At 36.2% G+C, this 18893-nt stretch overlaps 1 protein-coding gene across 2 annotated transcripts in view; it reads right to left on the reverse strand.

The window, feature by feature from the left end:
* Positions 1-548: 548 nt before the first annotated feature.
* The window catches only part of LOC137406162 (protein arginine N-methyltransferase 9-like), a 42002-nt gene continuing 23657 nt past the window's right edge, over positions 549-18893 (reverse strand). For both annotated transcript variants that reach the window (XM_068092694.1, XM_068092693.1), the window contains 12 exons: positions 16991-17211; positions 15233-15377; positions 13244-13442; positions 11530-11615; positions 10753-11205; positions 9242-9365; positions 7187-7301; positions 6688-6793; positions 4445-4604; positions 4185-4293; positions 2076-2172; positions 549-860 (listed from right to left, as the gene is read on the reverse strand). In XM_068092694.1, coding sequence (XP_067948795.1) covers positions 692-860; positions 2076-2172; positions 4185-4293; positions 4445-4604; positions 6688-6793; positions 7187-7301; positions 9242-9365; positions 10753-11205; positions 11530-11615; positions 13244-13442; positions 15233-15377; positions 16991-17211 — 1984 coding nt within the window. In that variant the 3' untranslated portion in view covers positions 549-691. The remainder of the gene's footprint in view (positions 861-2075; positions 2173-4184; positions 4294-4444; positions 4605-6687; positions 6794-7186; positions 7302-9241; positions 9366-10752; positions 11206-11529; positions 11616-13243; positions 13443-15232; positions 15378-16990; positions 17212-18893) is intronic.

Raw genomic sequence — 18893 nt, forward strand, 5'->3', positions numbered from 1 at the left:
TGCAATGCTCTAAAAGCTCGTCATATATTACGCATTATACTTCTGTATTGGAATGATTAGCAGCTAGCCAAGAAATATAGTATAATTAGTATCAACTACGCTCATTTCCTGTTTATAATCTGTAGCTCAAATAGATCAGGGAAATGTTTGCATTTTTTTGATTACGACATCAGATGGGATACATTTAGACTGTGCATCCTTACACTTAGTCCTTTTTCAAACTCTGCCTCAATATAAGTTTTGTTGTCAACTTCCGCGGCCTTGACTATGCAATATACTAATCCCGGTGGAGAACATGACCAGGATAAACATAACCTTGAACATAATCTCCACCGGGATTAGTACTAATCCTGTTGGAGAAGAGAGAAAAACCTTTAAAGCAAGCATACTAAAAAACTATCTTATAAAAATATTTAGATATATATTGTTTAAATAGCAACCAACACTACAGAATAACTTTAGGAGTTTACTGCCGACATCATGCATGACTTCTCTCAAACACACCCAAAAATGAAAGTAGTGCACACATTGTCTGTTATTGAGGTGTTGATATTGAATAGATATAAGAATGCAAAGAGATTTATTTCATCAAAACAATGCAAATATCTATGAACATAAAATATACAAACACAATATAAATATTTATTTTAAAAATTATTTATCTTGAGTTGGTAGAATGGTAGCTGCTTAGTCATTCAGCAACGGAGACACTGATTCCAAGCACTCCATCTTCTACTCTAGCCATCACACCCGTGATCCTAGTCGTCTCTGACTCCCGAGGCAACACAACAGCCGCTTGCCTCCAATGGCTGCTACTATCTGCGGTAGATATCACTCCACCCTCCCACGCTAGCTCAAACCTACAGAATACCAAAAAGCTATACAAAGACAAACTGGACAAAGTCTGGTTTAGGCTGGGAATCAGTGGAAATGTCTTACATTGAGAAATTGGTTCATCCATCCCTTCTCCTACATGCAGAAGGGATTACTAAACGAAACAAGGAAAGATAACACCAGCTTAAAACAAGTGGAAAAAAGCCTGCTATTGACATAATACACAGCTAAGAGATAATGATATCTACAAACATGTACAGTCGGACTCCAACTTGTAATGACCTCAAAACAAAAATTTACTGAAACACGTAAAATTTGAATAAATATATTTCTTAATAACAAAAATGACTCTCGACACGGAATGTTCAGAACTTTTCGAAACACATAAAACCTTCATAAGTAAAAGTAAACAAGCTGCAAAAAAACTAATGATTTAATCTAAAAATGAAAAATTTGCAAACCAGGTAAGTTTGAACTTCTCCTAGTGTAAGTTAGAATAACTTATGCTGTCTATTTCTATCATTACATCTTCCAAACTAAAACAACAAAAACTTTTTTATTCATTATTATCCCTTTGATTATATATTCCCATATCTAATTTCATTTGTTACATAGTGCATTCATATGTAAAATTAATGTAGAATAAATTACCCTAGGGTAATTTAGGGTATTATTAGGGTAAGTATTATTAGGTAAATACCTCAGCTTATTAGGGTAAATTACCTCGAGTACTAATCATTATGCAGGTTTTGAAGCTCTGGCATCAATTAAACAAAACATAGGTTTTTTTTACAGCTGCGATACACAATGTCTTTGGCGAGTCTTAGAGAGAGAGAGTGGGGAGAGGGGGGAGGGAGAGAGGGGGGGAGGGAGAGAGGGGGAGGGGAAGAGGGGGGAGAGGGGAAGAGGGGGAAGAGGGGGGAGAGGGGGGAGAGGGGAAGAGGGGGGAGAGGGGAAGAGGGGGGGAGAGGGGGGGAGAGGGGGGAGAGGGGGGAGAGGGGGGAGAGGGGGGAGAGGGGGGAGGGGGGAGAGAGGGAGAGGGGGGAGAGGGGGGGGAGAGGGGGAGGGGGGGAGAGAGGGGGAGGGGGGAGAGGGAGAGAGAGGGAAGGGGGAGAGAGAGGGAGAGAGAGGGAAGGGGGAGAGAGAGGGAGAGAGAGGGAGAGAGAGAGGAGAGAGAGAGGAGAGAGAGAGGAGAGAGAGCTTGGTATGTGAATGATTAACTGTATATTAATAGCACTAACCAGTAGACTAGGGCAGTGACAGTGCGGGACTCTCCGCTGTCTAGGCGCAAGTCCTCCTTCTTTAATGATTGCTTCTGGTTTAGGAACTGTGGAAAACCTGAAGTGAAAAGACAAGAGTACTCACCATACACTTTGACATTCAGCAGACTAGATGTTCAGTGAAAACTATATCTCAAATAACTTGTGGAGTTGTCTTCATATACCCAATAACAAACAAATCAAAAAGAGAAGACAATCGCTAAATTTCTAAGTTTCTAATAGGCTAGATGATAACCTCTGAGAAACATGAGCTCCCTATAAAAACGCTGAATATGGAGAAGTTTGAGGCCTAAAACAGACTAGCAAAAAATGAGAAAAACCAAGAAAATTATGGGTATAAGTTACTCCTTTTCTAGATACAGCCCTCTGGCATACTCCCTAGTTTATTGAAGCGATAAATCTCTTTCTTACAAAGGAAAGACGATTACTGACCACAAACATCTATTAAAGATGACATGACAAAAAGGTTTTAAAATCTTTGAGATGCTACAGCCAAACTATATTTAGATATTCCTTCCTGACCTTCCGTTACGCTCAAATGCCGGCAACTACTCATTTTTACAACTGCTTTATGTAAATATTCATATAACCATTCGTAGTGAAATATCAAAATGTTTCCGGACTTCTAATGTAGGCAAAATGGGAGACTGCATGTAGTCGTTTTACGATATTCCTCACTTTACAATCCATAGCATAAATATATGCTGCAGCACACATACAGATGCTTTTTCTTCATATCAATACATATACCATGTTTGTGTAAGCGGGTAACACAGATACACACTAGGTATAACACATGCATCCGTGAGCGTGTGTTAACTTTGCAAATGGCGCTAGAAATCAATGTTTTGGCTTATCTTCAAGCTATCTTTCAACTAGGTCACAGTATGTGTTTGTTCCTAGTTTGGAAACTTATAGAACTGAAATAAAGTAATCCAGTCTATTTTTATTTTTGTGTACTCTCTGAGCTCGATGCGAATTTTTGTATTTACACGTAGCTGTAATATTTATTAAAACTTTTGAGCTTTCATGTTACGTTTGACAGCGAAAATTATGAAAAGTGTTGCCTAATTATTTTTAAAGAGTAACTTTGAATTTTAGAAACATGTGAAAGTTTGTAGTGAGTTATTTAACTGTGGGTGTTACACATGATTTCCAGGTGTACATTAATAGCTAGTAGCTGGTAGCTGGCTAACAGTTGCCCCGCTTTAGTAGTAATATTAAATGCTTTGAACATAAGATAAATTTGGATATTTAGGTTGTCATACACTGAAGTTGGCTCTGCCGTAGGGAACTAGAAATGTTACGTGATCTCGGTAAAAAACAAAATTAAATATTGAATAGTAATAAAACTTGTTGACTTTTAAATATAATAAAATTACTAACTTTCAATGTATTACATAATCCTGTAATATACTCCAGATTGACAGAGAACGACCCAGAATAGACTTAGAGTCCTTAGAAATACCTAAGGAAATTAGGCTTGATAACAAAGTGCAAAAAAGTACAGCAGTAGTAGCGCATACATTTAGTTTGTGCAAAGAACTAGTAAAACTGCTAGAATATCCTAATGCTTTCAAGTTTTTAGTTAGCCTACTCAATAGTTTACTGACGTGTAGTTTTGCTGTGGTCGGCTTTGAATTGGAGATCACATTATGTAAAACGTATCTCTAGCCACGATGGAACACTCAACTTCATGCAAAGCATAATGAGTACAAGAAATGAAAACATTATGCATGAGTAGACAACTCAAAATATATGAACAAGCAAAACATAAAACTGTTTTTTTACAATATGACATATCTCTAACCTAAATGCCAATTTGAGTTTGTCCTTCAACTGCGCTTCTGCACAAGTGCCTTTGTGTCAAATTATTAAAGAATATTGGAAAGTTATTTAGATTAAAATAGAGCAGGCTGCTCTGTTTAACATAGATTAGACTGTCTTGTCACAACTCCATTAGCGCGGTCATTTGATCAGACGTGGAATTGTCTTCAATAAAAGAGGAAGACAACTCTAACTTAGACTAAAATTATCATTCCAGCACATGTTTAATCTAGCATCACGAACCTTTTTCGTCTACAAGGTCAGAATCAAGGTGGAGTGTAAGTAGATCAAATGGTGGGCTACGGGGATGAAACTTGAGGGTTAAAAGGTCAATCTCACGCTGAGTGATTGCCTGGGAACATGCACAAACATAATTATAGAATATTTGTAAATAGAATAACATACTAAGGATTTTAAGAAAAATAACTGCTACCAAAGCAATAGTAATAAAAAAAAAAACATTCCTTTCGAAAAGGCTGCAACAGGTCAAGGACAATCCCTACCCTAAACTTGTTGAACTGAGAAGCGATCTTCCATCCACAAGTCCTGGAGTCATCAACCACCTGGTTACACTCGAGAAGAGCTAGCGAGTTGATGAACTGAGCCTTGATGGTGAGCCATCCAGGGATGACAACTCCTTCACTACTTAGTACAGATGTTAACCTGTGTAGGCGTAACCAATAATTACTGAGTATATAAAAACACGCTACATACTATCATTCTATCTGATTGTATGCAGAGAGGGAGGCACTTCATCCAACAACTTTGGACTGTATCCCGGTAAAGCAACTACTATTTCTAATAATTAATTCTAGACATTCATAACAAAAAGATTAATGCCTTTTCTTATCGCCAGTCAATACCATTCACAGCGAATTAGATCATGAGACAAATAAAACGAAAATAAAATAAAGTAAATTAAAAATATTCGTGTTGGAAGAAAAAGCTCTCAGTGCATAACGCTGTTCTATAATATTGATCTACATGAACTCTCTTAGTCCAGTAGACCAAACTGTCTCTAGCATCCATAGATGTTAGAGAGAGCTCATATAGTCTCTGACATCCATAGATGTTAGAGAGAGCTCATATAGTCTCTGACATCCATAGATGTTAGAGAGAGCTCATATAGTCTCTGACATCCATAGATGTTAGAGAGAGCTCATATAGTCTCTGACATCCATAGATGTTAGAGACTGAAAGAATGTAGCATTCCATTCTTTGAATTAAACCTATGTCTATTTTAAGTGAGTAATGTATTTTGCATCAAGTGGCAAGCTTATGAAGATGAGGAACTTGAAATTGTTCATGTCGTTTTAAACACCAATTGAAGGATGCTGGTAAATTTGAAAATAAAAGAAATCTCTTGTCATCCAATTCATACATTGAAAGCACAAATTATGACACAAATGTCAAAGTAGACACCGCATAGCAAACATAGCAAAAACTATATATATTATATTACATATTATATAATATAATTATATTATATATATATAATATATATATATATAATATAGCTTCTTAAAAACATTTCCAAAAATATAACTGGGAGTTCGTCGTCGTGACAACGTGAAATACTGAGTATTCTCTATGGAAAAAATCCAATAATTTTTGATTACTTAATAATATCAACTCCACGACGATTTCGTTGTAGAGTTGGAGTTTATTGCAATTTCAAATTTAAATATAGCAAATGCATGCGAAATATGCATGTGAAACATTTCCTGGTTTTAGAACAATAGCAAATGCCAAATGCAAACAAGCACAAAGCAATTTCAATATTAGTCTGGTATCAACCAATCGAATGCCAGGCTTGAGTCTTCCTGAAACGTGGAGCCAAGTTTTGATGAAATCGATAACTTACTTACACGTTGGCTCACGGTCAAAATTTAGCGCAATTAGATTATCTAGATGAAATATTAACATTCAAATGTGATTGTTGTCCATGGAGCCTGAAAAAAGCTTTTGGTAGTTAGATTATTTTAATAGAGTTCTTAATGTTACTCTGACAGCGACATCACAGTCAACAAATTAATACCCAATAATAAAGTTTTGCCATTGCAAAAAAGTGAATAAAAATTTGGCAGATCATTTCTAAACAATAGAGGTCTCTAAACAATAGAGCTATGACGCATCGCATGTATATAGAAACTTTACTTGTATGATTCCAGTAACAAATGTATTTTTTATTCAATACAAATGTTACACAGATAAATGTATATACAAAAAATATTTTCAAAAAACAATGAAAAAATATCGCGTTTTTGATGTATGAAATAAAAATGTTTCTTTTTTTAAAAGGATATCAGATATAAGATATAGAGTGTAAAGGCAAAGTATCAAATGTAGAATTAGTTTTGTCGAATAGGCTGGTAGTTGGTAAGCAGGTTGTGATTGTTTCTTAGCATGATAAGATTATTTGTAGGCTTGTGAACAGCCTAGAAATAACTAATAACAGGATGTTTAATGAGCTTTCTTGTAGCCGGTTTCCACGCAGGCTCTTAAGGAGCTTATTTCCGAGTAGAGGCTTTAAGCAATCCTTACTGTACGACACTCAAATAAGAGGAGAAATCATGTTAAACAAACTTTAAACTGAGACTAAACAGGCCCAGGGCACATTTAGCTACATATAAGCAGAAACCAAAATACTTTTCAGTATAGCGAGGAGTCAGATTCAGTGATTTTAAAAGATTTCGGCCCAAGGAAAACCTAAAACCAAAAGACCTCATATGGACTTAAGACTTACTTGAGGTATGCAAGGTCATTGAGTACACGCTGTCTCAACATGCCGCTTGGTTCAACTGGATCACAAAAAATACAGTCTACGCTGATCCCGACCATAGATTCAACATCTACAGAGATTCACTAGTCAGTAGAGCAAACATACTTTCATACTGAGTAATATCCTAAAATTATTTGTTGTGACCAGTAGCCAAGGTTAACGAAAGGTTATGGAAAAATATAATCAGCATATTTCAAATATCTATATATCAATTTTAATTAAACATTTTAAGCATGTATAACTAGTGATTTAGTGTTTACTAATGACTACATGCCAGTGTAAAACGAGGCTTGTTCACGTAAAAATTAGAAATGTTTTACACACCCTGATGACATGTGCTAGCCTTAGATCTCATATAGTTTTAGCTGACAACAGAGGCTGATGAAAAGAGGAAAGCTAGACCAGGTTTCCCTTACAAATGACTCTTGATGATTTCTTACTAGTATTTGCACAAAACAATTACCTGGAACAGTAAATGCATTGCTTATGCCATTCTTGTGGCAGAGTATCTCGTACAGAGATTTTCGGTAGTTGTCTGCACCTAGCCAATACGCAGAGTCTGCTCCTATCTTACACGCCTGTAAACATTTACAAGAACTGAACTCATAGACATCAGCAAAAAGTGTTCTTAAATGTTTTAACTGAACAGAGTTGGTCGAGTTATTACTCCATATTAAGTAAGAGATGATAACTCTCACAGATACAAAGCACTGGGCCATTCCAACTCAGTGAACGTTTCTGTGGTTAATAGTGAAACCGAATTGCCAGCAGCTGTGTATGCAGTGATTTTGCACCACTCTGACATTTGCTGCCAGCTGATACAATTGAACCATAGACTGGCTATGACATTTACTCTCCTTTTTTTTCAGACTTTTAAAATACAAGTTATTAAATGATTTTTTCATTTCTGTCGATGACACCATATCTGACTACTGTTTTTCATGCATTTTAGAAATTACTTCGGATTGCTAGTATCAAATCTAAAATCGTTTTCATCTTATTATATTTTATTATTTATTTAGAATAGTTACTACATCTACATTACTAACTACCGTATATCCCGGCATATAAGCTGATACTGGAAAAATAGCCTTAAAATCAAGGAATTTTTAAGAATTCGCATGTAAGCCGCCCCTATAAATCGAAACAGGCCGTAAATATCTATCAATTCAAAAGGTTGTGGAAATGGAGCAGCTTTTGCAGGCTTAGTGCAAAACTTTTCTGATTGGTGAGTAGTTATATAATTAGCATATCGTGTCTTCGCTAAATCGAAACAATCATCTGTTGGCGTTGGGCCGATGGAAAACATGTTTGAATCTCACGCTGACCTTGGTTTCGCTTTGCAAAAACCTATTTTTAAAGATATTTCTTTTTCGCAGTGATCAGAAGCATTATAGCTACATAAGTTTTACAAATCGTAGATCAATGGACTTCTATTGATTATCTATCGAACAGTAGTAGTAGTGACAGTGAGTATTTATTTTTAGCAGTAGCAATAACGCCGTAAGCAATAGTAATGGTGGTAACTCGTCTGACTCGGAACATGATGAGCTTGTCAACCACGATAGTGTGAATAGGACAAGAAAGCGTCCAAACTCATTTTGCAACACATTTGTGGTCTTTTTTATGGCAACGGATGATGTAAAATTTTACGTTAATTAATTTGGTCAAATGTTATAACAACTCATACGCACCAACATCAAATATTTAGTAAAATTTTTAGTAAAAAACTGTAAACTTACCTTTAAGTGAATGCTTAATAAGCTCAATTCTTGTTAATTAATTTCAACAATTCTGTTGCGTAGCATCATGAAAGTTTAGCGAAACATACGCACTGCTATCACATCTTTCTCAGACAGTCGTTAGCCTCCACGCCTGTCTGGAGGGTCAAAACTTACAGTACAAGTGTACATAGTAATGTTACATTTTATTGTAGATTAATTGGTATTTAGTTATTTATTATATGAAATAGTGCCCTGAGACACGAGTAAATCGACATACGAGCTCAATCCTAAAGATAATTTTACGTCGTATGTCGAGGTATGACTACGTATACAGCAAACTCATGCAACAAATAAACAGACAGCTGTGCTAATAACGCACTAAAAGTCGGCAACTTAGATAAAAACTCCTTACTATACAGTCTTTTTTGACTCGGAAAAGTGAACAAAATTCAACAAGTAAATTGCTTACATGAAACTCGATAGCGAACTGCGGAATCGAGTGACTGACAAGACATTTCAAAGGAGAATGATATAGAAAATGCTGGCTAATGTATAGTTTATAGTTTTTTTAATATAGGCATATGTAAAACGTGTTACTTATAAACATTTTCAAATTATTGCCATCTTTATTCTAAATATTTAGAAATTTCTACTTTTTAACTACGTTTTTAATAGAAGAAAATAGAAGACATCTTATAAAATAACTCATATTTTGGAGTGATCATTAATATAAGCCCTGTTTTGTTGTCAAAGAAGCACGACCAGAGCAGGCATAGCAATAAAATACCAGCTACCTGTACTGGGAGGGTTGAAAACATAGTCGACATGTCAAGAACAGAAAAAGGAGACCTGCCGCGTCGGGTCATACGCTGTTGCAGTGCTGACAACAGTGAGCTGTTATACTTGCTGTCATTGAGCCTGTAAGAACAATTGATATGTGTGGTAGCTCTGCGGCAGCTACTAGGGTTAGTAGAGTGGTAGTAGCACAAGCGCTAGCGGAATAGTGCTGGCAGTCACTAATACACTTAAAAAAACAGCTGTTAGCATGGGAAAGTGCCTAAGAAAGATCATAGTTGACATGTCAAGAACAGAAAAAGGAGACCACAGAAGTTGTCACAGATAGCTCCACAGAAGTTGTCTTCTCGTAATGAGGCACTTTATTTACTGTTTTGTTAAATTTTGTTATTCTAATAACCTAAAGGCAGAAAAACTATCAAAAAACTGAAGAATTCTTACAAGCCATTATAATACTTCACATACCACTATTTTCTATAATTTTTATCATTATACTTTTAGTTCATTGCTTGTGAAATTTTCCAATGACAAAGGCGATATGAAAAGCTTTAATCTTTACTATAATAAGAGCCGCGACCTCCATGTGCCTAAAGCCAGGATTAGAGGTTGGGAAAAAATATTGCATCGTACAGGATTCAAACTCGCAAGATTCAGTTTGGTAGAACTGTACACATAGTTATTACACCTGATAATCTCTCACAGAGCACCAGGCCGCCAGGGTACTGGTTTATATAAAATTTATAATAGTTTATTTATATGTCGAACTCGCGACTTTCAACATGGCACATCAACACGCTGATGACTGCTGCAATGAATAGTCTATTTATATTTCAGAATAATTGTACATATAGTTATTACACCTGATGATGATGATCTCTCACAGAGCACTGGACTGCCAGAGTACAAGTCTTAAACAATTAGTATGAAATTTCAACGTCTTAGCAACTATATTGGTTAAACCAACCAAACATGAGACGTTGTTTAATAACTTGAGTCAGTTATAGCTCATAATCAAGTTTGGTCTTTTTATAATCTTCCAAGCAGTTTAATGCCTCCTGATGATATCGAAAGTGCTACATAAATTGGTTGCCAACCTTTATAGAATCTGAGAATAGGTTAGTGCCACATTGCATAAATTTTTGTCGCCATTTCATAGTTCTTTTATTTGTTCACGTTGGGCTCATTTAATGGATATGTAAAGTTGGTATCTCTAATGTGACAGCTGTCTATCATCAAGCTAAAGAAACCTTGCATCAGTAGAACAAAGGGATATAGGAGGTAGTCATCGACTTTACGCCTATGTGATCCATAACTGTTTCACCTTAACATTTGATGATTTACGTGTGACTAAAACGGCTTACGACTAGTTTGAAGTCGTAAGTCATAGACTACTTATATTGCCTTTAACAATCAGCCACTATTGGAGGTTGCAAATATAGGTAAGCCTTGCACTATTGCACAGGGAGAAATGCGAGTGCAGAGGGAACATAATCCCACCAAAGGCACCTACCGGTAAACTTCTTGTGAATCTAGGTAAAACGTTTGGTCACTGAGCACTGTCGGAGAGTGAAAATCATCCGAAGGCCTGTATCCACAGTTGCACTGATATGCATCCTTAGCTAGACTCCTTGAACCCAGTCGGCCAGTCGTAAAAGGAAATGTGGGCGGATGGCTTAAAGGGCTAAACGTTGATAGTCTCTCAGACATTACCCGAGCCTGATCAGAGCTGCAAAACTCGCGATTGTCACCAGCATTGCCGTAAGATAGGTTAATTTTCTCGAGAAACATTTGCAAGCACCCATTTGCTGTTGTTGTTGATTTAAGGCTAGCGATATCTCCCGCATCAGTATTCCGAGTTGCACAACTTTTGTTGCAAAGAGGAAATATCGCGGGATGCCAACAGCTTGGTTCACCTTCAGGATCAGAAGAAATGGTGACTTTCTCATCAACATGCAGATTAAACCTGAAATAAAGAGTGAAAGGGCAAAGAGCTGCGCTGCTGAACCGGATTACCAGAGTAGGCAGTGTGAGATCTGTAACAGGATATCTATAATGCCTATTCATAACTATCAGTCCTTAATCTATGGATAGCTCTATTGTCCATTACAAACCACAGATGTACACAGGCAATTACTGAACTCAGTAGAAAGATATTATTTAAGACAAGCTAAATTTGGAGTGATGTTATTTTCAATAAACAAACATTTAATTTTGAACCACATTGTGCCAGCCCGATAACCAGATACTAACACTATGTTCTAATCATAAGTACATTAGATGGCCATACCACATTGCAATAGCATCCACTCTCCCAGCCTTCACAATTTTTACTTCCAACAGTTCCTCATGACCAGCCATCAGATGCTCTATGCACTACAACAATGAGGCCTAGGAGTTATCTCACTCATAGTATATGCCCACTAGACCACTATGAGAGGACAACTCCTTACAGTAAACTCATAAGACAGTTGGCATGCAGAGGACATCTATTGATGTTGAAGCATGATTTCTAAATTTTATTAAAACTATACCCAACAAGAGTGATGAATACACAGCATATGCGAGCACATAAGCTTAAATGCAAAAAACTACCAATGCACGTATGTAAGCCTACATGTACACGTAAGTATTTAGGTCAGCCTATATGCCAACTAACAAAGACATGCTAACCTATACATGTATGTCAACCTAGACGTGTGTATCAGCTTATAATGGAACCCGGGTTACGGTGTCCCTGTCATACGGTTTGTTCGCCTTACGATGTGAAACACACGGTTTTCCCAGCCCCTCGTTACAGCATTTTGCCAACATACGACATCAACATTCATCTCTAAAATTCAAATGTGAGCAGCACGATCTTTCTTGTCGAATTAGTTTAAAAAGTTTGAATAAGGTTGGCAAAAAGTTATGTTGGAAGCGAAGCAAAAAGCACCAAGCCGGAAGTGGGTAATAAAAAATTAAAACGATGACAAAATTGAAGTTAAGTAAAATGTTAAAACATAGCTTTAAGTGTGTGTTTAATAAGCTAAATTCATTTGAGTTAAATTCAATTTTGATGTTATTCACAAAAGTCTAGAACGCATTGCTGTCCAAGTCTCTCCCACACCGCGGTGTGCCCCTACATCTGTCTTGAAGGTGAGCACTTCGTACAGTACATGTAATGCTGCATTTTATTGCAGATCATAACCACTGAATAGGTAACTATAGGTACTACAGCTACCATACTATTTGGTTACTAATTTTCAATATGTACAGTATGTATATAAAATTTTGATGTTTTCTCCGAGGAGGGTTTGCATTAGATAATTACTATAGATTCCTATAGCACTCCATACAACATTTTCGCATTATGATCCCAAAACCAGAACAAATTAATGTCGTATGAAGGAGATACATATATATGCACGTCACCTAATATGAATACACCAATCTACATGTGTATGTTAACATGCATGCACATGTGCGTCAGCGTACATATACAGTCAAACCTCGACATCCAAGTTATTCAATTCCGACATTTGCTTCATATGTTGAGACTGTTGTATGTAAAACTCTGGAATTTATTAAAAGGTTTCAGATATGATAAGTTGGAGATTAGCTTGTACGTCGACATAAATACTTGCTCTAACTTAACTTTGTGTATTGACGAATCTGTGTGTACATGTGATCATGAGTCAACGTTCAACTGTATATAGCCAGTTAAACTTACACGTATATGCCAGTATTAATGTATATATATTCGTATTTCTACTTGTGTGTACAATATATATGTCAGTATTCATATCTACACATATATGAATATGCATATACATGTATATGAACACTATATATACTACCTATATGAATATACCAACCTTATGCAATTTCGAATTAATATTTCTGAGAATTACCAAGCAAGGTCAAGTTGAGGTCAAGTCAGCAATTAAGAGGAACTGTTATTAAATTAATCAATATTGAGTTCTAGTATATCAACATTGTGTAGAGTTGTCTCCACTTCTCACCTCGAGGCTATTGAAATCTACACTCATGCAAGCTTTGGTTTCACTGAGTTTTTTGTAGCCACCTCTCAGATTCCGGAGGTCATACGTTGTATAGGGATCAAACATAGCAGCCACAGGCAGGCTAGATACTGGCTGCGAAGTATAGTCCACAATTTCTATTCCTTGGAGACTGGCATCAGTGAGGTTGACTCGTGAATATCTGGTAAAAAATACAACTTCTGTGAACTTATAACTGAAATTCCTGTGTACCAAGACTATGATACAGTCAAACATCCGCCTATGAGCACCTCGACATTTCAAAATACAATGTAAAATTGGAGCAGATATTTGTATTGACACACAAAGTAATTTTCAACAAATGACATTCAAAACTTTTGAAACATTGCAATTTAAAAAATGAAAATAAAAATAGAGTAAATAAAATTAACAAAACAGCAAAAAAATATAAAAATCAAGTAAATTTAAACCATATTTAAGGTTAGGACACTGTGTAGTTCTATCACTCATTTGCCCTTGAGTGAGCCTACACAACAATTTTGTTCATGAGTCTCCTAAGTAAAGTACATGTAACCATAACAACATTTTTTATGGATCATTGTTATATTAATCTAGTTTTCAAATACAATTGATGTTTTTATATTTAACTTTGTACATAGTTTTACATAATGCATTCGTTTTGTTGTTGTATGTAACTAGGTGAATGCCCGGGTAATAAACAAGTTTTCTACATAGAAAATTAATTTTTAATCAACATATACCACATTTACTATTTTAACGAAGATATTTGTTTACTTCTGTGTGTGTCCGGCCAATGCATAATTCAAATGTTTGAAAGTGCGAGGCATAGCTAAATCAGATTATTCAAAAACATTTTATACTTAAGCTACACATTCACTCAAGATTTAAAACAGTTTATAAACAGTGGCAGGTAATATATTTGCCCTTGGCTATGTTTATTCACCCAATGAGTTTGAGTAACTTAAGCTAGGAACTTGAGTTAATATTTTAATCTTTACTATAATAGCCGTGACTGTTCGAAGTCAGCTAAAACGTTGGAAAAAATTGTACCTGACAGGAATCAAACCCATACATTCAGATGCACGGATGCGAAGCCAAGTGCAGTACCACTAAACCAAGCGGCCACACTTCGGAATAATTGTGCATATAATTATTACACATGATCTCTCATGGCTGCTCATTGGACTGCAAGCGGGCAAGCATGTGTATTCTATGTGGACATATGAATGACGACAGACACAGACACACACTTGATTTTATACATGTAGATTACTTGAAGTATCTTTTACTGTTTATTTAGGATTAAAAGCAATTAAATAAAATACAGTGTATTCACATTTGTGCAGAAATATTTGCTCCAAGGTACAACACATTCAACGTACGAAGCAAATATCACCACAGTTTAACTTACTATGATAAGGGTTTGATTGTGTAGTATTGTGACAATTATGATTACATCAATAACATATTGACAGCAATGGTACTGGAGGTCCCAGGGAGGAGGACACAAATAACAGTATTAGTTAAACCAAAACTGGCCAGAAACAGGGTTTGGTCACTTGAGCTAAAAACACTTTAATTTCTGCGAGCTAGTAACTGTTAAAAGAACCATATTTATGCTCATACAAAGGTTTGAAATGAATATACAGACTGATTGCTGAATTTTCAAGGATTTGCCGCTAAAGGTCCATCTTAATGACTAACAAATGCTCAACACTCAACTTTCATGCAAACCAGTCAAGTATTAAAAAACATGAAACAACTTGAAATGCTGTAAGAAATATGAATAACAAAAAATAGTCTTAAATTTGCCAGCGGTCTGCCAACAGCGTCTCAACTATTCAAGGTGTTCCCAGATTGAATAACCTGACTCTGTCTACAGACAGCGCAGTGAGACTTACTATGATGCCGTGAGAGACCAAGTGTAAGTAAGACCAGCTAAAAATAGTAAATACATGAGGTCAGTCAGACCTGTGATGAAGAGCTATATCATCCGCTTCTATAAGGCAGCAGAAGACTTCGGCAGCCCCAGGAATGACAAGGCTATGCTGACTTGGCGCAAGGAGATTCCTCCAGGCATGAGAGAGAGTTGATAAAATGTGCTCACCAAAAAGACCTGTTGAACAAAACTGTGAAAAAAGCAACAAGTAACCTTCTGAATACAAAACAATATATTTATTTCAATTCGTGTATTACGATTGATAATATGGAACAGAGCTGGATGATTAAGAATGTTTCTGTTGCTAATACTAAAAGATCTTATAAAATATTGGAAAAAAACTGTTGGCCCTTTTGGAAGTCCGGGCATCTCTGGGAGGAATAAAATGTTACACAGAGGAGATGCTCCGAGAGTATCAAGGTTAAACTACAGGATACTAAAAAGGTAGGTGGCTTTTATCGTCTAAAATCTAGTGACAAATTATTACAAGAGCTGTTTAAAATACAAACATTTCAATTTAGGTAGACACAGATTGCTAAGGCAGCTCTGATAATCAATATCAGGCAGCATCACTTTGGTTGCTCTCCACTGACCATTCTCTAGTTTGTTTTCACATGTCTGTGATGTAAAAGAAATGTCTAGTGTGTAATGAGATAAAGCCTGTGATATCTACACTGAAGATGATTTTCATGTCAATTAACAGTTCAGCCATTGCAACTCTTTTACATTCAAGAACAGCTAGTGGCTTTTAATATAAACGAACTTTGACATTGAGTCATTATATTCTGTTGTCTAACTTTAGACTGCAAGTTTTTAACAAGATTTTAGAAAGGCTTCACTTTCATGATCAGACAGCTGTAGCAGCCTGTGTGCAACCCTGAGAAACTTGGATTTAATCTCTGAAGTTGCTATATAGTGTTGCAACAAACGAGTATATTAGTTATCACGGGTTACTACACTGAACTGCATGTATTTGACAGGCAAATACTGTGACACATGAAAACCAGCTACATGTATTTTCTTTCTCAAGTTTTAAAGTAATCCCGATGAATCTATTTATGGTAAGTTTTGCAATAATGGTACTTCTAACAAAGTCAGTCAGCCAAACCCATAGTTCTTATCATTGTTCTAACAAACAATCACAACGGTTTTTTTCTAGTACAGATGAAAACTAACTGCCAGCTACACATTTGCTAGAATGTTCTGCTGAAAATTTCTCTCTTTCCATAGGGCTAACATATTCAGCCGTAAGCAAAATACTTCTCAACTTATTTTGCAGATGCAAACGTACATATGGTGCAGACGTACAGATGGTGCAGACGTACAGATGGTGCAGACGCACAGATGGTGTAGACGTACAGGAAGGACAGACATGCAATATAAGAATACAGACATAAGAACTCATTTGAAATGCATAAGCGGTAGGTAAGTATATCTACATGCACGATGAAGATGCCAAAAACAGGATCTAAAGCTGTAAATAGCGGAAGGTTCAAAGTTCACTTGCTTTTTTCTCCAAAACATTTCAGCCCGATTCGTATTCGTACTCTACAAAAGCTTGTTCCTAGCTAGTGATTAGGATTACAAGAATAACGCAGAACTTTCTATGGCAGAAAAGTAGACAAATCCATTGGAAAAACTTAGATGTTTTCTTTCACGCTTATAACTAATGAGTATAATAAGTTGGTGTAAACAGTGAGAGGGAGGAGCTCCATAGTCTCTACAATATCAATTTGTCAATTAAAAACCAGTAAGGAATGGCCAAGAAGTTTGCATGCGATCCAACAAACCTGCGTCTACTGTCTCAGTTACTATGACATCCACTTTAGGTATCTCCTTGTTTGACAGCGAATGAGTAAGGCCAGGATTTAGGTCAGCGGAGTGATTATGGAGCAAGGTCACCTTGTTTGTCAGTCCATTGCTCATCAGTACGTCTTGAGCGACATCATGCATCGCTTCACTCTCCTCACAGGCGTAGACATCCTGATAGCCGGCGCCTGTTGCCATCATGCTACAAGAGAAGGAACGACCAAGAGTGACATTGAATCATGAAATGTTCCGTACCAAGAGCCTTCCTTAGCAATGCCAGAATTTGAATTCAAACAAAACTGGAGACAGCGGGATTTTTGAATTTCATAATCTATATAATGTATATAAATCGTAAATTTTGTCGACTGTCTAGTTATAGCGATAGAGAAAACTTAACATCGAAAAATCCCTTTCGTACTAGATTTGAACTCGTGACATTCAAATCACAAGTCTACTAACAGATGCGTGTAACTACTAGGCTAAGCGGTTCTTACCATACCCATGGCTCTTACTATGTATTCTATATCCTTTCCGTGATTGCACACCAAGTGAAATGTGCACTTTTTATTATTAAGTAATATTATCTTTCGGGTTTCTTTATTATAATATTTTTAGAAGGTAATTCTTTTACTATTATTTATCTTTTAATTTGTAATTTTCAAATGTGCTGTTTAAAATTTAAATTCGCCATCACACTCATATTTCCAGTTTCGGGAAATCTGTAAAAGCTAAATGCTTTTCACATGGACCACTGTATTATCTGGAATAAGGATTGCCTCTAAATTCTCTCTCCACTTGGTCAGATAAAGTATCAGACAGAGAAAGTTTGACATCTCATTTTTACATTAAAAATGTGATATAGGAAGATACCTGTTTGTACCAGTGTCGAGAGGTACCAGTATCGTCCATCAAAAATTTGAGTACAATACGCTTCTGCTGCAACAGTAACCTTTTATATATACACACATGTACTCATTGTCTATTTTTTCTCTTAATTTATTCGAACTGTGCAAATACACTTTTCTCAGGATATGAAGTTCCAAAAATAGAATGGGAAATGTTGTATCTGTTATATAAAAATAAGTTTTCTGTGCAAGACTTTTATATTATTTGGGCATTCAAGTCATTACTATAATAAGAGCGTTGTTTGTCCGTTCGTCTGTCCAGTCAGGATTATAGGTTAGAGTAAAATATTGCTTTCAATAATACTTGATCTCATGACTTTCACCATGGTAGACCAACACTCTATCCTCTGCACCAATCAACTACTTTTTAGCATTTCAGTATAAATGTGCAGCTACTTATTCTCTATACTTTAGCCTGCAGCTTTGAACAACTCTCAAGAGTTTAACCATAATTATGCTAAAGTATAACATCTGTAGTATCTTGTTCTGCTCTCTAAATGTAACAATAGATTTATATTATAAATTAGTCTTTAATAGCCAGTGTCATAGTCTGTAGCTTTGCATAACTCTCTGGAGAAGATGGCAGTGCTTCAAGGTAGGTACATGTATAGAGAGATTTGATTTCCTGACTTTCACCATGGTAGACCAACACTCTAACCTCTGCACCAATCAACTACTTTTTAGCATTTCAGTATAAATGTGCAGCTAATTATTTTCTATACTTTATGGGCACACATGATGATCTCTCACAGCACGCTAGACTGTCATGGTACTAGTATGCTTAATAATGTTGCATACAAAACTTTAAGATTTGTGTGCTCTTGCATACAGACCATACAGATAGTCGCCAAACTGGGTGATGTACGGAAATCTAGAATAATAAACGTAACTTGTTAGGATAGAGCACACAAAATCCAGCAGCCCTTTCAACTCCTGTCAGATTATTTTATAGCCAGCCTACAATACAGTCGGGTGAGCA

This window comes from Watersipora subatra, chromosome 10, assembly GCF_963576615.1.
Source record: "Watersipora subatra chromosome 10, tzWatSuba1.1, whole genome shotgun sequence".
Lineage (NCBI taxonomy): Eukaryota > Metazoa > Bryozoa > Gymnolaemata > Cheilostomatida > Watersiporidae > Watersipora > Watersipora subatra.